Raw genomic sequence first — 13,241 nt, forward strand, 5'->3', positions numbered from 1 at the left:
AACACGAGACACACAGTGAGAAACACGAGACACACAGTGAGAAACTGTCGCTGAGAAACACGAGACACACAGTGAGAAACACGAGACACACAGTGAGAAACACAAGACACATAGTGAGAAACTGTCGCTGAGAAACACGAGACACACAGTGAGAAACACGAGACACACAGTGAGAAACTGTCGCTGAGAAACACAAGACTCAGTGAGAAACACAAGACTCACAGTGAGAAACACGAGACACATAGTGAGAAACTGTCACTGAGAAACACGAGACACACAGTGAGAAACACGAGACACACAGTGAGAAACTGTCGCTGAGAAACACGAGACACACAGTGAGAAACACGGGACACACAGTGAGAAACTGTCGCTGAGAAACACGAGACACACAGTGAGAAACACGAGACACATAGTGAGAAACTGTCGCTGAGAAACACAAGACACACAGTGAGAAACTGTCGCTGAGAAACACGAGACACACAGTGAGAAACACGAGACACACAGTGAGAAACTATCACTGAGAAACACGAGACACACAGTGAGAAACTGTCGCTGAGAAACACGAGACACACAGTGAGAAACACGAGACACACAGTGAGAAACTGTCGCTGAGAAACACGAGACACACAGTGAGAAACACGAGACACACAGTGAGAAACTGTCGCTGAGAAACACAAGACTCACAGTCAGAAACTATCGCTGAGAAACACCAGACTCATAGTGAGAAACTATTGCTGAGAAACACAAGAGACTCATAGTGAGAAACTGTTGCTGAGAAACACAAGACTCACAGTGAGAAACTATTGCTGAGAAACACAAGACTCACAGTGAGAAACTGTCGCTGAGAAACACAAGACTCACAGTGAGAAACTGTCGCTGAGAAACACAAGACTCACAGTGAGAAACTGTCACTGAGAAACACAAGACTCACAGTGAGAAACTATTGCTGAGAAACACAAGACTCACAGTGAGAAACTGTCGCTGAGAAACACAAGACTCACAGTGAGAAACTATTGCTGAGAAACAGAAGACTCACAGTGAGAAACTGTCGCTGAGAAACACAAGACTCACAGTGAGAAACTGTCGCTGAGAAACACGAGACTCACAGTGAGAAACACGAGACACACAGTGAGAAACTGTCGCTGAGAAACACAAGACTCACAGTGAGAAACTATTGCTGAGAAACAAGACTCACAGTGAGAAACTATTGCTGAGAAACACAAGACTCACAGTGAGAAACTGTCGCTGAGAAACACAAGACTCACAGTGAGAAACTGTCGCTGAGAAACACAAGACTCACAGTGAGAAACTATTGCTGAGAAACAAGACTCACAGTGAGAAACTATTGCTGAGAAACACAAGACTCACAGTGAGAAACTGTCGCTGAGAAACACGAGACTCACAGTGAGAAACACGAGACACACAGTGAGAAACTGTCGCTGAGAAACACAAGACTCACAGTGAGAAACTATTGCTGAGAAACAAGACTCACAGTGAGAAACTATTGCTGAGAAACACAAGACTCACAGTGAGAAACTGTCGCTGAGAAACACAAGACTCACAGTGAGAAACTGTCGCTGAGAAACACAAGACTCACAGTGAGAAACTATTGCTGAGAAACAAGACTCACAGTGAGAAACTATTGCTGAGAAACACAAGACTCACAGTGAGAAACTGTCGCTGAGAAACACAAGACTCACAGTGAGAAACTATCGCTGAGAAACACAAGAGACTCACAGTGAGAAACTATCACTGAGAAACACAAGACACACAGTGAGAAACACGAGACACACAGTGAGAAACTGTCGCTGAGAAACACAAGACTCACAGTGAGAAACTATTGCTGAGAAACACAAGACTCACAGTGAGAAACTGTCGCTGAGAAACACAAGACTCACAGTGAGAAACTGTCGCTGAGAAACACAAGACTCACAGTGAGAAACTATTGCTGAGAAACACAAGACTCACAGTGAGAAACTGTTGCTGAGAAACACAAGACTCACAGTGAGAAACTGTCGCTGAGAAACACAAGAGACTCACAGTGAGAAACTATCACTGAGAAACACAAGACACACAGTGAGAAACACGAGACACACAGTGAGAAACTGTCGCTGAGAAACACGAGACACACAGTGAGAAACTGTCGCTGAGAAACACAAGACTCACAGTGAGAAACTGTCGCTGAGAAACACAAGACTCACAGTGAGAAACTGTCGCTGAGAAACACAAGAGACTCACAGTGAGAAACTATCACTGAGAAACACAAGACACACAGTGAGAAACACGAGACACACAGTGAGAAACTGTCGCTGAGAAACACGAGACACACAGTGAGAAACTGTCGCTGAGAAACACAAGACTCACAGTGAGAAACTGTCGCTGAGAAACACAAGACTCACAGTGAGAAACTGTCGCTGAGAAACACAAGAGACTCACAGTGAGAAACTATCACTGAGAAACACAAGACACACAGTGAGAAACTGTCGCTGAGAAACACAAGACACACAGTGAGAAACACGAGACTCACAGTGAGAAACTATCACTGAGAAACACAAGACTCACAGTGAGAAACTGTCGCTGAGAAACACAAGACACACAGTGAGAAACACGAGACTCACAGTGAGAAACTGTTGCTGAGAAACACAAGACACACAGTGAGAAACACGAGACACACAGTGAGAAACTGTCGCTAAGCCTGCAGAAGACACAGGTCTCAATTGCTAACATAGTTGCTCCATGTGCTGTTTTTAAAGTGAACGTTTCTGAGCCCTCAACCGGCCTGTAAAGTCTTGGATCTGGTGACATCGCCCTCGTCAGGAAGGGACACACTGATTGGTGTTTGGATCAATGTTCAGCAGAAACCAGTACACACAATTTTACCCTGAGTGCAATAATCTAACACTTGGGGCAGAGCCTGTGAGTTTGATTTTATTCAAGCAGCTTCTATGAATCCTGCTCGACAACTTTACATTAAATGCTCTGCCGTTACACCTGAAACTACAATAAGATTCTGAATATCAGATACTGACCAACTTTTAAACAGAAATGCCAGATGTGCCTGGTACAAACAGTATCACCTCAGCAACAGTCATTTCATTCAAATTTAAAAAGGTTAATACAGAAAAAAAGATATTTTAAAATTTATTTCATGTTTGCTCGTTAATACAAGATTAAACCAAGAAAAGATAAAACTGCAGCCAGCAATGTACAGAAAATAACGTTGGCATCACATATGGGCATCAGGCAACTCATAAGCATCAAGTAACCAACAGAATGTCCAGCTGAGATGGGCAGTTCTGTGAGGATGGAATAGACTAAAGCAATCAGTCCTAATGGAACAGTAAGACAGGCAGTCTGAGGCTGGCAGGCTCGTTGGGACAGCACCTGTGAAGGGGGTACCCCCATTGGGATAGCACAGATGGAGGGGTGTTTGGACACATAGACTGAGACTAAGGCTATGAGAACAAATATGAAAGCGGCAGTAAATAAATGCCTTCACTACTAGAGCATGTCAGAGGCTGGGTATCCTACAGTGAGTGACTCACCTCCTGACTCCCCAAAGCCTTTCCACCATCTACAAGGCACAAGTCAGGAGTGGGATGGAATACTCTCCACTTGCCTGGATGAGTGCAGCTCCAACAACACTCAAGAAGCTCGACACCATCTAGGACAAAGCAGCCCGCTTGATTGGCACCCCATCCACCACCCTAAACATTCACTCCCTTCACCACCGGCGCACTGTGGCTGCAGTGTGCACCATCCACAGGATGCACTGCAGCAACTCACCAAGGCTTCTTCGATAGCACCTCCCAAACCCACGACCTCTACCACCTAGAAGGACAAGGGCAGCAGGCACATGGGAACAACACCACCTGCACGTTCCCCTCCAAGTCACACACCATCCCGACTTGGAAATATATCGCCGTTCCTTCATCGTCGCTGGGTCAAAATCCTGGAACTCCCTCCCAAACAGCATTGTGGGAGAACCTTCACCACACGGACTGCAGCGGTTCAAGAAGGCGGCTCACCACCACCTTCTCAAGGGCAATTAGGGATGGGCAATAAATGCCGGCCTCGCCAGCGACGCCCACAACCCGAGAATGAATTTTAAAAAGTAAGGGCTTGAGTCCCATCATTAGTTGATATTCCCTCTCTTCCCCAGTTAGACAAATCCCAAAGTAAACTGAACTGTTTTTCTCAGTCTGGAACCAATTGGGAACTGTAATCTGTAACCAAAAAAAAATCTGGGAACTCCAGAGAAGTAGCAATAAATAAAGATAGATTTATAAAACAATGACTAACATTAAATCAAGCATGTGCCCATTTGCCATGAGAGGGTGAGTGAGCAGCAGAAACAAATATCACACACAAGTGGCCCGTATTTACATCATGAGGAGTAAGGCTTTGTGAGCAGTGCTTCAGGGTAAATGCTTGCATTGTAAAATCAAAACTACACGCCTAGTTGATCATTATCGAGTGCTTAAATTCAGACCCCTCACATCAGCAAAGCAGGAAACAAGCACACAGATTGAAGGATGTGATCTCTTACTGAATGAGACAAATGGATAGAGAGTCTGACAGACACATTAAATCATAAAAGCGCCAAAGAATGTTTCTGCATCATTGGAGATTCTTAAAAGTCGTTTATCCGTTATTTTAATGAACACATGATCCCCTTTATTAAATTCAAATATTGCGCCTAAGTAGCTATTGTCCAGCCACTGGTCCGCACTCTCTCCTGTGCAGAAGAATTTCCGAACAGCCATTAATTCAATAGGTTTTGGATACGCTGCTCCCTCCTTGAATACTGCCTGTTTCAGAAACCCATTTCTTTCAACATCACAACTTATTTCTCCCAATAGGATCTTGGAATAAACAAAGTAATGTCCAGATGTTTTAATCACCAAAGCTCCTTCTTTATAATCAATTCCACGCAGGAAAGCAATTCCTCTGTTGTGCTCCCACTGCAGTCGGTCATACCCAGAAGCACTGCAGTTACATCCTGTAGGAATAAGAACATCTATAAATATTGTTCCAATCAGACAAGTTCCATCACCCATTCAACCTTTACAAATTATCTGTGGTGATCATTCATGCTTTCGTTACTTCCACTATTCCAATGCTCTCCTGACTGGTCTCCCATCTCCCACCCTCCATAAACTTGAGCTCACCCAAAACTCTACTGCCCCTATCCTCAGTCTCTCCAAGTTCCATTCTCCCATCACCCCCTGTGCTCACTGACCTACACTGGCTCCAGGTCCAGCAATGCCTCAATTTTAAACTTATCCTTATGTTCAAATCCTCCACGGCCTCACCCCTCCCTATCTCCGTAACCTCCTCCAGCACTACAACCCTCCATGATCTCTGCGTTCCTCCAATTCAGGCCTATTGTGCATCCCCCACTTCCTTTACCCCACCATTGGTGGCCGTGCCTGTGGCTGTCTAGGCCCTAAGATCTGGAATTCCCTCCCCAAACCTCTTCAGCTCTCCCCGCCTTTAAGACACATCTTAAAACCTCTCTCTTTGAAGAAGACTAGGCTTGTATGCCCTTAAATATAGAAGATTAAGGGGTGATCTAATTTAGGTGTTTAAGATGATTAAAGGATTCGATAGGGTAGATAGAGGGAAACTATTTCCTCTGGTGGGGGGAGTCCAGAACAAGGGGGCAGAACCTTAAAATTAGAGCCAGGCCGTTCAGGGGTGATGTCAGGAAGCACTTCTTCACACAAAGGGGAGTGGGAATCTGGAACTCTCTCCCCCAAAAAAGCTGTTGAGGCTGGGGGTCAATTGAAAATTTCAAAACTGAGAATGATAGATTTTGTTAGGTAAGGGGATTAATTGGTCACGGAACCAAGGTGGGTAAATGGAGTTAAGATACAGATCAGCCATGATCTAATTGAATGACAGAACATGCTCGAGGGGCTGAATGGCCTCCTCCGTTCCTAAGTACCTGTCCTAAGTCTCCTTCCTTGGCTCGGTGTCAGTTTTTGTCCCATTATGCTCCTGTGAAGCGCCTTGGGACGTTTTACTACATTAAAGTCTCACTCTATCCTTTGTTTGCATGCTTGATTAAAGATTGCAGGTTGCAGCTGGCCTGTAGGTGTAAAGACAGGGCTACGACGAAAGGGTAGGAGAGTGGGACTAATTGGATATCTCTTTCAAAGAACTGGCACAGGCACGATGGGCCGAATGGCCTCCTTCTGTCTTGTATGATTCTATGATTCTACACCACCTGGTGTGGTCCTGAGCTACACAGACTTGACACTCCCAGGTTCAATTCTCAGTCTTTGCTGAGTTAATAACAATCAGAAGAGGAAATGGACACTGCAATTGACCTCAGTGCCCCGGGCAGCCAGGGTTCCTGGTCCTGGACATTATCCAATGACCTCTGAAAGTGTAGGTGAGGTGTAAAGATGTCATGTGGGGCTTGGCCGTGATGCCTCCTGCAGTTAAATATCGAACACTCATTGTCTGGGCTCACAAAATGATCAGTTGGAGAGTGACCTGCCAGGGTCAGAAAGTGAGAAAAATGGGAAAAAAGATTGAATTCATGGAAATGGCTGAAGTCTTATTGCCTGTTTGGGGATGGGCACACTGTTTTCAGAGTTGGGGGCGGGCAGGGGGGAAGAGACCCAGATTGGAAGAGTCTAATAAAGTAGTTATCATCACAGTATCATAATAGGTGGAATAACCATTCGGCCCATCATGCCTGTGCCTGCTCTTTGAAAGAGCTATCCTATTAGTCCCACTCCTCTGCTCTTTCCCCACAGCCCCGTAAAGTTTATCCCTTCAAGTATTTCTCCAATTCCCTTTTGAAAGTTATTATTGAATCTGCTTCCACCGTCCTTTCAGGCAGCGCATTCCAGATCATAACAACTCGCTGTGTAAAAAAATTCTCCTCATCTCCCCTCTGGTTCTTTTGCCGAACAGCTTAAATCTGTGTTCTCTAGTTACTGACCCTTCTGTCACTGGAAACAGTTTCTCTTTGTTTATTCTGTCAAAACTGTCCTTGATTTTGAACACCTCAATCAAATCTCCCCTTAACCTCCTCTGTTCTAAGGAGAACAACCCCAGATTTCCCAGTCTCTCCACATAACTGAAGTCCCTCATCCCTGGCACCATTCTAGTAAATCTCCTCTGCACCCTCTCTAAGGGTAATTACTATTTATGTAGTAATTTATGCTGCAGTGATTTGGCCATTCTTTGATGTGAAAGCTAGTCATGTTAGCACTTAAAATCACATAAAAATTTTCACAGTCAATATACCAGTTGCAAAATTAACTAATTTCACATTTACCAATGTATTCCACAGGTATACACACATACAGAAGGGAGTCCCAGTGACGTGCATTAAACCAACTCAATAGAATGTAAACATAGAAAGTGTGACCATGTCAGGTTAAAAAAATATAATTTTGTACAGGAGAGTCACCAAGCCTAGGGTTACCAACTCTGGCTGGCCGTATTCCTGGAGGTTTGATTGTGTGGTATTTAATCACGTGGTGTTTGTTCACATAACATCTGCCCACTGTTTGTCAATGTTATTACATTTACCTTAGTTGAGTGTCTCAGTATCATAAAAGGCCGAATAAAATATTTCAGTCTTTTTGTTTTGTAGAATACAAAGATTTCAGTGAGATGATTACAACATAATTTAGAAATCAGAGCAAGTCTGGGTAAGAAATTTCCTCAGCTGTTTTTGGGTCACTGCTGAACATTTTTTCCCTGCTAAGAGAAACCGTCCGCTGTTCCAAATGCTTTTACTCACACAGTCTCACTATTACTCACACAGTCTCACTATTACTCACGCAGTCTCACTATTACTCATGCAGTCTCACTATTACTCACACAGTCTCACTATTACTGGTGCAGTCTCACTATTACTCACAGTCTCACTATTACTCACGCAGTCTAACTATTACTCATGCAGTCTCACTATTACTCACGCAGTCTCACTATTACTGGTGCAGTCTAACTATTACCCACACAGTCTCACTATTACTCACACAGTATCACTATTACTCACGCAGTCTCACTATTACTGGTGCAGTCTAACTATTACTCATGCAGTCTCACTATTACTCACGCAGTCTCACTATTACTGGTGCAGTCTAACTATTACTCATGCAGTCTCACTATTACTCACGCAGTCTCACTATTACTGGTGCAGTCTAACTATTACCCACACAGTCTCACTATTACTGGCGGAGTCTCACTATTACTCACGCAGTCCACTATTACTGGCGCAGTCACCCTATTACTGGCGCAGTCTCCCTATTACTCGCACCGTCTCACTATTACTGGCAGAGTCTCACTATTACTCACGCAGTCTCCCTATTACTCATGCAGTCTCCCTATTACTGGCACAGTCTCACTATTACTCACGCAGTCTCACTAGAACTGGTGCACTCTCTCTATTACTGGCGCTGTCTCACTATTACTCACGCAGTCTCCCTATTACTGGTGCAGTCTAACTATTACTCACGCAGTCTCACTATTACTCACGCAGTCTCACTAGAACTGGTGCACTCTCTCTATTACTGGCGCTGTCTCACTATTACTCACGCAGTCTCCCTATTACTGGTGCAGTCTAACTATTACTCACGCAGTCTCACTATTACTCACGCGGTCTCACTATTACTGGCGCAGTCTCACTATTACTCACGCAGTCTCACTATTACTGGCGCAGTCTCCCTATTACTGGCACAGTCTCACTATTACTCGTGCCGTCTCACTATTACTCGTGCAGTCTCACTATTACTCACGCAGTCTCACTATTACTGGCGCAGTCTCCCTATTACTGGCGCAGTCTCTCTATTACTCACGCAGACTCCCTATTACTCACACAGTCTCCCTATTACTGGCGCAATCTCACTATTACTCATGCAGTCTCACTATTACTCACGCAGTCTCACTATTACTGGCGCAGTCACCCTATTACTGGCGCAGTCTCCCTATTACTCGCACCGTCTCGCTACTACTGGCACAGTCTCACTATTACTCACGCAGTCTCCCTATTACTCACGCAGTCTCCCTATTACTGGCACAGTCTCACTATTACTCACGCAGTCTCCCAATTACTCGCGCAGTCTCCCTATTACTCACGCAGACTCCCTATTACTCACGCAGTCTCCCTATTACTGGCGCAATCTCACTATTACTCATGCAGTCTCACTACTACTCACGCAGTCTCACTATTACTGGCGCAGTCACCCTATTACTGGCGCAGTGTCCCTATTACTCGCACCATCTCACTATTACTGGCGCAGTCTCACTGTTACTCATGCAGTCTCCCTATTACTGGCACAGTCTCACTATTACTCACGCAGTCTCCCTATTACTCGCACAGTCTCCCTATTACTTGCGCAGTCTCCCTATTATTTGCGCAGTCTCCCTATTACTCGCACAGTCTCGCTATTACTCGCGCAGTCTCCCTATTACTCGCGCAGTCTCGCTATTACTCGCGCAGTCTCCCTATTAGTCGCGCAGTCTCCCTATTACTGGCGCAATCTCCCTATTACTGGCGCAGTCTCACAATTACTGGTGCAGTCTCACAATAACTCACGCAGTCTCACTATTACTCGCGCAGTCTCACTTTACTGGTACAGTCTCCCTATTACTGGCGCAGTCTCCCTATTACTCGCGCAGTCTCGCTATTACTCGCGCAGTCTCCCTATTACTCGCACAGTCTCCCTATTACTGGCGCAGTCTCACTATTACTGGCGCAGTCTCCCTATTACTGGCACAGTCTCCCAATTACTGGCGCAGTCTCACTATTACTGGCGCAGTCTCACTATTACTCACGCAGACTCCCTATTACTCACACAGTCTCCCTATTACTGGCACAATCTCACTATTACTCATGCAGTCTCACTATTACTCCCGCAGTTTCACTATTACTTATGCAGTCTCACTATTACTCACGCAGTCCACTATTACTGGCGCAGTCACCCTTTTACTGGCGCAGTCTCCCTATTACTCGCACCGTCTCACTATTACTGGCAGAGTCTCACTATTACTCACGCAGTCTCCCTATTACTCACGCAGTCTCCCTATTACTGGCACAGTCTCACTATTACTCACGCAGTCTCACTAGAACTGGTGCACTCTCTCTATTACTCGCGCAGTCTCACTATTACTCACGCAGTCTCCCTATTACTGGTGCAGTCTAACTATTACCCACACAGTCTCACTATTACTGGCGCAGTCTCACTATTACTCACGCAGTCTCACTATTACTGGCGCAGTCTCCCTATTACTGGCACAGTCTCACTATTACTCGTGCCGTCTCACTATTACTCGTGCAGTCTCACTATTACTCACGCAGTCTCACTATTACTGGCGCAGTCTCCCTATTACTGGCGCAGTCTCACTATTACTCACGCAGACTCCCTATTACTCACACAGTCTCCCTATTACTGGCGCAATCTCACTATTACTCATGCAGTCTCACTATTACTCACGCAGTCTCACTATTACTGGCGCAGTCACCCTATTACTGGCGCAGTCTCCCTATTAGTCGCACTGTCTCGCTATTACTGGCACAGTCTCACTATTACTCACGCAGTCTCCCTATTACTCACGCAGTCTCCCTATTACTGGCAGAGTCTCACTATTACTCACGCAGTCTCCCAATTACTCGCGCAGTCTCCCTATTACTCACGCAGACTCCCTATTACTCACACAGTCTCCCTATTACTGGCAGAGTCTCACTATTACTCACGCAGTCTCCCAATTACTCGCGCAGTCTCCCTATTACTCACGCAGTCTCACTATTACTCACGCAGTCTCCCTATTACTCATGCAGTCTCCCTATTACTGGCACAGTCTCACTATTACTCACGCAGTCTCCCTATTACTCGCGCAGTCTCCCTATTACTGGCGCTGTCTCACTATTACTCATGCAGTCCCACTATTACTCGCACAGTCTCCCTATTACTGGCGCAGTCTCGCTATTACTCGCGCAATCTCGCTATTACTGGCGCAGTCTCACTATTACTGGTGCAGTCTCACTATTACTCACGCAGTCTCACTATTACTGGCGCAGTCTTTCTATTACTGGCGTAGTCTCCCTATTACTTGTGCAGTCTCCCTATTACTCGCGCAGTCTCCCTATTACTCGCGCAGTCTCGCTATTACTCGCGTAGTCTCCCTATTACTCGCGCAGTCTCGCTATTACTCGCGCAGTCTCCCTATTAGTCGCGCAGTCTCCCTATTACTGGCGCAATCTCCCTATTACTGGCGCAGTCTCACAATTACTGGTGCAGTCTCACAATAACTCACGCAGTCTCACTATTACTCGCGCAGTCTCACTTTACTGGTACAGTCTCCCTATTACTGGCACAGTCTTCCTATTACTCACGCAGTCTGATTATTACTGGTGCAGTCTCACTATTACTGGCACAGTCTCACTATTACTGGCACAGTCTCACTATTACTGGCGCAGTCTCACTATTTCACATGCAGTCTCACTATTACTGGTGCAGTCTCACTATTACTGGCGCAGTCTCCCTATTACTCATGCAGTCGCACTATTACTGGCACAGTCTCACTATTACTCACGCAGTCTCCCTATTACTGGCACAGTCTCACTATTACTCACGCAGTCTCACTATTACTGGCGCAGTTTCCCTATTATTCATGCAGTCTCCCTATTACTCACGCAGTCTCACTATTACTGGCGCAGTCTCACTATTACTCGCGCAGTCCCATTATTATTCACGCAGTCTCACTATTACTGGCGCAGTCTCCCTATTACTGGCGCAGTCTCACTATTACTCATGCAGACTCCCTATTACTCACGCAGTCTCCCTATTACTGGCGCAATCTCACTCTTATTCATGCAGTCTCACTATTACTCGCGCAGTCTCACTATTACTCACGCAGTCTCACTATTACTGGCGCAGTCTCCCTATTACTGTCTCAGTCTCACTATTACTGGTGCAGTCTCCCTATTACTGGCGCAGTCTCACTATTATTCGCGCAGTCTCCCTATTACTGGTGCAGTCTCACTATTACTGGCACAGTCTCTCTATTATTCGCGCAGTCTCCCTATTACTGGCGCAGTCTCTCTATTACTGGTGCAGTCTCACTATTACTCATGCAGTCTCACTATTACTGGCACAGTTTCCCTATTACTGGCGCAGCCTCCCTATTACTGGCGCAGTCTCACTATTACTGGCGCAGTCTCCCTATTACTGGCGCAGTCTCACTATTACTGGTGCAGTCTCCCTATTACTGGCGCAGTCTCCCTATTACTGGTGCAGTCTCCCTATTACTCGCGCAGTCTCACTATTACTGGTGCAGTCTCCCTATTACTGGCGCAGTCTCCCTATTACTGGTGCAGTCTCCCTATTACTCACGCAGTCTCACTATTACTCACGCAGTTTCGCTATTACTCGCGCAGTCTCCCTATTACTCGTGCAGTCTCGCTATTACTCGCGCAGTCTCCCTATTACTCGCACAGTCTCCCTATTACTGGCGCAGTCTCACTATTACTGGAGCAGTCTCCCTATTACTGGCACAGTCTCCCAATTACTGGCGCAGTCTCACAATTACTGGTGCAGTCTCACTATTACTGGCACAGTCTCACTATTACTGGCGCAGTCTCAATATTACTGGCGCAGTCTCACTATTACTGGTGCAGACTCCTATTATTGGCGCAGACTCCTTATTACTGGCGCTGTCTCACTATTACTCGCGCAGTCTCCCTATTACTCGCGCAGTCTCCCTATTACTCATGCAGTCTCCCTATTACTGGCACAGTCTCACTATTACTCACGCAGTCTCCCTATTACTCGCGCAGTCTCCCTATTACTCACGCAGTCTCCCAATTACTCGCGCAGTCTCCCTATTACTCACGCAGACTCCCTATTACTCACACAGTCTCCCTATTACTGGCAGAGTCTCACTATTACTCACGCAGTCTCCCAATTACTCGCGCAGTCTCCCTATTACTCACGCAGTCTCACTATTACTCACGCAGTCTCCCTATTACTCACGCAGTCTCCGTATTACTGGCACAGTCTAACTATTACTCACGCAGTCTCACTATTACTGGCGCAGTCTCCCTATTATTCATGCAGTCTCCCTATTACTGGCGCAGTCTCCCTATTACTGGCACAGTCCCCCTATTACTCACGCAATCTCACTATTACTGGCGCAGTCTCCCTATTACTGGCACAGTCTCACTATTACTCGTGCAGTCTCACTATTACTCACGCAGTCTCCCTATAACTGGC

The 13,241-nt window shown here is 45.9% G+C and overlaps 1 protein-coding gene across 1 annotated transcript in view; it reads right to left on the reverse strand.

The window, feature by feature from the left end:
• Positions 1–2,787: 2,787 nt before the first annotated feature.
• LOC137304256 (tumor necrosis factor ligand superfamily member 14-like) overlaps positions 2,788–13,241 on the reverse strand; it is a 31,100-nt gene continuing 20,646 nt past the window's right edge. Inside the window, exon 4 of the mRNA XM_067972809.1 lies at positions 2,788–5,002. Within this exon, the coding sequence (XP_067828910.1) occupies positions 4,587–5,002 (416 nt within the window). The 3' untranslated portion in view covers positions 2,788–4,586. The remainder of the gene's footprint in view (positions 5,003–13,241) is intronic.

Source organism: Heptranchias perlo, chromosome 37 (genome assembly GCF_035084215.1).
Source record: "Heptranchias perlo isolate sHepPer1 chromosome 37, sHepPer1.hap1, whole genome shotgun sequence".
Classification (NCBI taxonomy): Eukaryota; Metazoa; Chordata; class Chondrichthyes; order Hexanchiformes; family Hexanchidae; genus Heptranchias; species Heptranchias perlo.